Genomic DNA, 6,623 nt, shown 5'->3' with positions numbered 1-6,623 from the left:
TGTCAAATACTTGTCCCATGCTGTGATACCAAAAACAAGTCTCTCAGATATGAAGCTTTATCTGCGTGGTTGTGGTGATAGATTTAAGGCACAATCATATACTATGAACGTTAATCCTTTGCAGAATCTAAAATCAGACATCTCGTCATTTTGTTTTTGTTTTCTTTTTTCCATAGAAAACAAAGCATCTTTTCATCTATCATCTTATTTTGTTTAGATGATATCAAACTTACGTTAATCCTTTGCAGAATCTAAAATCAGACATCTCGTCATTTTGTTTTTGTTTTCTTTTTCGAAAAGAATACTTTAACACACTTTTGAAGTTTGACACTCGTTTAACACGCGGTGGGATCCACATTTGCGCTGGATTGGGATGATACTAAATGAAACTGTCCGTTTGAATTTGGTTTTCTCTCTGAGATCACTTTTGCTGGACCATTTCCATTTCATTTTGAAAGATAAAGTATTCGTGCTAGGACAAGGGGTGAACGAGAACGTTGTCTCTCTGATATGGTAAATGTCTGACAGAAATTGTTGAGGCAGATCATTGCCACCATTTATATGCCTATTATTTCGGATAAAATCCTCTTCTGTCATCTACTTTTTGACCTGCACATTATGATGATCAGTATTAAGCAATATAATTGAGTATGATAACACGAGAGCAACATCCTTGTTAGCTAGGATATCTGGTGATTGTTCAAGCACCCTGTGTATGTTCTGTGATTCTCCAGGAAGCCTAAAAGTCTCCAAAAATACACGTAAGGCTGTGTCTAAGGTCATGGAAATCAAATGTCTAAGCAAATTCATGAAGAACCTGAATGTAGAATTCATCATGATCTCCAAGGAAATCACCAATGGAATTCTTATCCAACCTAGCTGTGTATCTTAAAAAGCAGGCAACACTTTGGGAATCAGGTTTGTTAGGCAAAAGATGTGCTCAATTGTTGACCTGGTTGATAACTTATGGTTTAAGTTTCTGACACTTAAATATTTTATGAATATACTTGCAGCAAACGTTCTAAATTCTCATCTTCAACTTGAAGAGGTGTCGGAAAAATCAAAGGCGTTAATACCTGCTGACAGCCTCCGAGCACCAACTCAAATTTCAGAGTCTACATCTAATGTTTTGCCAAAAGGTAATTATTTATTCATACCCCCACAGTCTGAATTCCATTTGTCACCAACAATGGTGCATGGTTATTTCACAGAGACTAAAGATTTGGCTACTGAAACGTCAACTGTTCAAAAGTTTGATTTTGCTTCATATAATGAAAACAAACCTACTCGGTGGTTTTGGACAATCAAGACAGCTTGGTAGTGGTTTACCTGGAAGTGGTTTTTCCCCTCCCAGTGCTTTTGGTCGTGGATTTGCTGGAAGTAGTTCTACTAACACTGCCATTGGTGGAGGGTTTGCTGGTGTTGCATCCACTGGTGGTGGATTTTCTGGTGTAGGATTTGCCGGTGCTGTTCCTTCAAATGGGGGATTTGCTGGAGCTGCTTCAGGTGGTGGTTTTGGAGCATTTAGCAGCCAAGGGAATAGTGGAGTTGGTGACATTGGCGGCAGTAAGCCACCTGAGCTATTCATATAATTTTAATACTTCTTTTATCCTCTTTGTTTGTAACTAATTAAAAGAAGTTATATTTTTCCTCAAAAACTAAAAAAATTATCTTTCTACGTCTCTCAAATTATTATTTTTATTAATATACTTTACTTTGTTAACAATAATATGTTTTAATCTAAAAGGACTTTTACATCACACTTTAAATTATTTATTAGAAACGTGGTATATAATTTAAATTTAAAAAAAATAAAAATTATTAGTTTAGTAATAATATATTTTTTAAATATTCCCCTTTAATACTAGTTACCATTTCAAAATAATTTGAACTAAATATATGTTTAATTATTTGTGTATTTTTAATTAAGTCTTTATTAAATTTAATTTGTATATTGGATATTTAAAATTTTTATATTTATTAATATTTTGAATTCAATAACTTAATTATTATCTTTTTCTTATTTTTTTTATAATCTGAATTTTTTAATTAATGCAAAAGTAATAGACAAAACTTTATTTTAATAACCAATCCTAAAAAAATTAATATCAATTTAATATCGATTATATTATTAAGATAATATATATATATATATATATATATATATATATATATAAGTTTTTATATTTTATATTGTAATATAATGAATACTTAAAATAAAATAATATACTAAAAATAAAATAAAATAATTAATTTTAAATTTATATTTGATAAATTAATTTACTTTAATACATTATTATTTTAAAATAAAATTGTTTGTTATTTTTTAAATATATAAAAAATATTTTATTATATTACATCTTTTACCAACTTTCTACTTACTTTCAACACATAATTTAAGTAACCTAATTTTTCATTCTCTTACCTTTTATTTTCTTCCTTTTTCACTCGCTAATCCAAACACATTCTAAAACTTAATAACCATGTTAAGAAAGAAAAGAAGTAAAATTTATATACATGTTGGTATGATTTGTGTAGACTCATAAGGTAGCCTTCACCGAAATGAGGTCCTATGAGCTTTCATTTCAAACATATTTTTCAGTTAGATAAGCTCATTATAGGAACCAAGATATTAGAGATGAGTAAACGTAAAAATAAAAGAAAATGGTTATAGATAATAATTGTATACAATTTGATTTAACAGAGTTTATTATTTACATGCATATTACATAACCTTCCACGGAGAAATCAAGAGTTGGTTTATTATCCAAAATGCAAAACATATCATTGATTTAATCAAGGATTAACTATGTTTGTATCCTTAAACTATGACATGATTTCGGTTTTTGTCTCTTTCTTAAATTTTGATCATGTTAAGTCTTTATATTTAAGAAATGTATGGATACAATCATTTTCACCCGACAGTATTAATTGTATTTTAGCATGAAAAACTACAAATCACATTGATATGAAGAGAACTTGTGGATTGCATCTGACATGATTTGTTGTTTATCACATCAAAAAACAATTAACCCTGTTGGACAAAAAAGATTACATTTATGTCTTTCTTAAATATAAGGACCTAATTTAATCAAAATTTGAGATTGGAACGATAACTAAATTTGCCTTATAGTTTAGGAACAAAAACAAACATAGTTAAACCTTTTATCAATTGTCATTTTGTATCTAACATGGATACAGTTTCAATATTATGTGCAGAATCAAGAGAATTCAACCATTCTTTGTGAAAGACTTGGTGAGCAATGGCTACAGTGAAGAACTTTGAGCCTTTTTCTGGAACCACACAGCTGCAATGGTTACAAGGGAAGCATAAACTGAATTTGGTATCTTCTTCACCACTTTCCCAACACATGGAACACCCTCGGTGGCTTTCTTTGTTGCCACTGCAACTGTTGGTGCTACAACCATAGTGACAATAAGTTTTTGGCTAACAACAGTGAATGTATCAGCTGTCATTTGCAGGATGAAATCGAAAAATTCTTCACGGTCAATATCCCCATCAAGGTTTATATCACATTTCTGCAAATTGTTATATGAATCACACTTAGTTCCAACAAACAAATAATTATAGCATACATAAAAAAAAATCAAATGTAACTGGAGTATAAGGTTTAAACTTCTTTTTGGTCCCTAAGTTATAAACGAATGTTCAGTTTAGTTCCCGTTTTTAAAAATGTAAACCTTTAATTCCTAAGTTATACAAAATGTATCAAATAAGTTCTTTTTTGATGTTCATTGTCAAAGTACAAAGAGCAATCTAAAGTGCTGTTATTATTAAGAAACAAATCAGAACAATCTAAAAATGTAGCAGTTGTTAAGAAACAACTAAAAACAGTATTTCAAATCAAAAAAAGACTCATTTGATACATTTTTTTATAACTTAGGAACCAAAGATTTACATTTTTAAAAACGGGGATTAAACTGAACATCCGCTTATAACTTAGGGACCAAAAGAAGGTTTAAACCGGAGTATAATGATAAATTCTGTTAGTCAGAACAAAGTTGTATTTGTACATTTAGCTTGTTTTAAGAGTTGGATTTTAACGTAGTTAAGCAGAACAAAAAGACCATTTTGAAGAAAAATGAAAAGGTGCCTCTCAATTCCTAGCACATGATAAATTTTGTCTGTTTGTTGATTCTTATTTAAAAAAAGGGTAAATCAAGTACATGAAAAAGAATAGTTAGCTTCTTGCAGATAAAGTGAAGCTCTAATGGGAAGTGCAGAACCCATCTGATAAATTGCAAGAGAGGCATGTCCAGAACAATAGTCATACTCAGAAATTTAAAAACCAGAGTGTCTTATGCACTTCTACAAAATAACAGAATTTAAGAATCCACATTTCAAAAAATTACATTTGTATTCCAATGATTTTCACAGTATTGAAACTATTCAATAGTAGTGCTGAATCACTCTTTGACTATATCTTTGAAATGTGATGTGGAACGAATTCATGTTTCCTAAGGTATTTCTGCATGATCTTCACCCCAGGTAAAGTTGATCTTCTTTACTTTATCCAAGTCTACTCACGTGATTTATGAAATTGAAATATCTTGTTCAGTTTTCTCTTATCATACTTACGAAGTATCTTACTACATTCCCCCTAACCACACTGATAACCTTCTTAACATACAAATCAGTACCTTCCAGGCAGAACGATAATAAACGTATGACTCGGAAAATTATAAGAAATTTGTCAATGTTTGAACCCATCAAATTTCAAGATATTTTTCTTGTGTTCCAATACAAAAAAATATTTCACATCTCATAAGAGCTGAATACTATCACCCTCTAATCTACCTAGACGCCATTTTACAGGGACAAAACTGTGATAAATCACTGAACACCATAACAAACAATACTTTGGATATAATGACCTTATTGACACTTGCAAACTTCTAGTGAAAACACTTTGTGACTTTTCAGTTAATGTTTTGTGATGTATTCCCATCCACCATTGGTTTTTAAAATAGTATTAAAATGTATGAACTTCTTTGGGATAGAAAACTCACTTATTCAATGAACACTTTAGCTCAAAGTTAGTAGACAACTCAAACCACACCACAAACCATGGTCTTTGAACCAAATTAGTCAGTTATGTTATCCTGCCCACAGATTATAGTTTGACATACACGCTACAAGTCCCTGATATTTAGGCTATGTTTGAGTTGATAAAAGTAGAATGGAATATAATGTTAAGTTGTTTGAATTGGTAAGATGAGTATGAAAAGGAAATTAGTGCAACCTAATCCATCTTAGTTCATTATTTACCTTAACTTTTCTTTCTCCCCCAATTTGAGAGGAATGAGAATATTTTTTCATTATATCTTAACAATCCATTATGTTCCATGAAATCATTCTACTCCATTCCATTCCAATCCATCTCTTCCATTATGTGACACAAGATGATAGAATAGTCTTTGTTACCAACTGTCGATCATTGCCTCACAAACCCTCTGCAAATTCAGAAACATGAAGTTTCTTCACAAACACAAACCATCATTACACTTATGCTAGTTTAATATTAAATTAAGAGGAGGATTATGACTTTTCACATAGTTTGAGACACTGCAGGGCAGAAAGTCTTTTCCTGACATTGGAAAATAGCCCTTGTGATCCAATTCTATTAATTTTTGAATTGCAATCACAGGTGTTTAACAATGGCAATTTTACTGAGTAACAATGTCTACAGACTGCAGTACTTTTTCCTTCCAAGTTACATGATACACCTTTATGTACAAATTTGCCAATTCACTTAGATCAAACCAATTAGTTAAAATACAACCAATACGAGCACTAGTGAAAACAAGAAAACCAGAACGATGAAGTCCTTCTCAAATTCTATGCTCAGATTCATTACTTGACTTTCACTTTGAGATATGTTGTAATACAATGATGATTTATATATCTTGACTTGAAACATGATTTAATACGACGAAGATTTTCATTTGCCATTTTGAATTCCTCTCATTATCACTTTCACTTTCACCAAGTATGCACTAAACCATAAATACATCTGGCATGGTTATCTCTCAAATTAACCAAAACTCTAACAAACAATTTATCAGATGAAGCAGCATTACTGCTTGTATTTAAACTCTCCTCTGTTATCATAATGGAAAACCTGAATTAGTAATATATTATTAAAAAGTTAAAAAAGGTATTCAGTACATAACATGATTATAAGAAAAAGCGCCATAGCTTAGATTGGTTTCAACTGTGTAAAACTTTTACATATATAAATAAATAGAGTACCTAGTTTGATCTCATTATGTCACAATAAAGTACCTCTTTGACTTCTTTGACTCTGACTTTTGATGGAGGGTCAAAATGGGGACCAGGTATATACTTGTTGATATCACTATACCATATAAACAGGTCTTTTTTAGAAGAAGTAATCAAATTTATTCAATAGTTGAAAAACGTATTATCAAGGCCACCAAAATGTCAAAAACAATAATGAAGCAGCCTTCTTACTTGTACACGAGTAAAACAGCAATATACAGATCTTCAAAACTCAACTTATCACTTTCCTTTTGATTCTGTACTTTTTCAAAAACTCGATCTGTTATCTTTCTTATTTGCCTTTTCCTCCACTCCTTAC

At 30.8% G+C, this 6,623-nt stretch overlaps 3 protein-coding genes across 6 annotated transcripts in view; 1 reads left to right on the top strand and 2 right to left on the bottom strand.

Annotated features, from left to right (window-relative positions):
- LOC106774274 (formin-like protein 2) overlaps positions 1–1,660 on the bottom strand; it is a 6,182-nt gene extending 4,522 nt beyond the window's left edge. For 2 of the 4 annotated variants that reach the window (XR_002669617.1, XM_022786061.1), the window contains exon 1: positions 1,330–1,660. Coding sequence is in view for 3 of the 4 variants with exons in the window: in XM_022786061.1 (XP_022641782.1) it covers positions 1,330–1,588 (259 nt within the window). In the remaining variant the exon portion in view is untranslated. The remainder of the gene's footprint in view (positions 1–1,329) is intronic. The other 2 variants (XM_022786060.1, XM_014661210.2) reach the window with 2 other exon arrangements.
- On the top strand, positions 620–1,428 carry LOC111242515. The gene is made up of 2 exons (XM_022786062.1): positions 620–918; positions 1,014–1,428. The coding sequence occupies exons 1-2, from the start codon at positions 858–860 to the stop codon at positions 1,319–1,321; spliced, it is 369 nt and encodes a 122-aa protein (XP_022641783.1). The 5' UTR covers positions 620–857; the 3' UTR covers positions 1,322–1,428.
- A 1,099-nt stretch (positions 1,661–2,759) lies between the features above and the next one.
- Positions 2,760–6,623, bottom strand: LOC106774275 (the record flags this gene model as incomplete). Its single annotated transcript, XM_014661212.2, is given in 3 exon segments — positions 2,760–3,540; positions 6,308–6,380; positions 6,497–6,623. Coding segments are annotated over 3 exon segments (473 nt in total), but the record flags the coding sequence as incomplete, so codon positions are not given.

This window comes from Vigna radiata, chromosome 9 (genome assembly GCF_000741045.1).
Source record: "Vigna radiata var. radiata cultivar VC1973A chromosome 9, Vradiata_ver6, whole genome shotgun sequence".
Lineage (NCBI taxonomy): Eukaryota > Viridiplantae > Streptophyta > Magnoliopsida > Fabales > Fabaceae > Vigna > Vigna radiata.
Note: the sequence above shows the minus strand (reverse complement) of the source record. Positions and strands in the feature narration are given on the sequence as shown.

Bases quoted from the DNA above. Each gene is read 5' to 3' on its own strand.
- LOC111242515 (XM_022786062.1), top strand. From the start codon at position 858: ATGGAATTCTTATCCAACCTAGCTGTGTATCTTAAAAAGCAGGCAACA. The intron at 919-1,013 runs GTTTGTTAGGCA...ATATACTTGCAG, and splicing joins GGCAACACTTTGGGAATCAG to CAAACGTTCTAAATTCTCAT.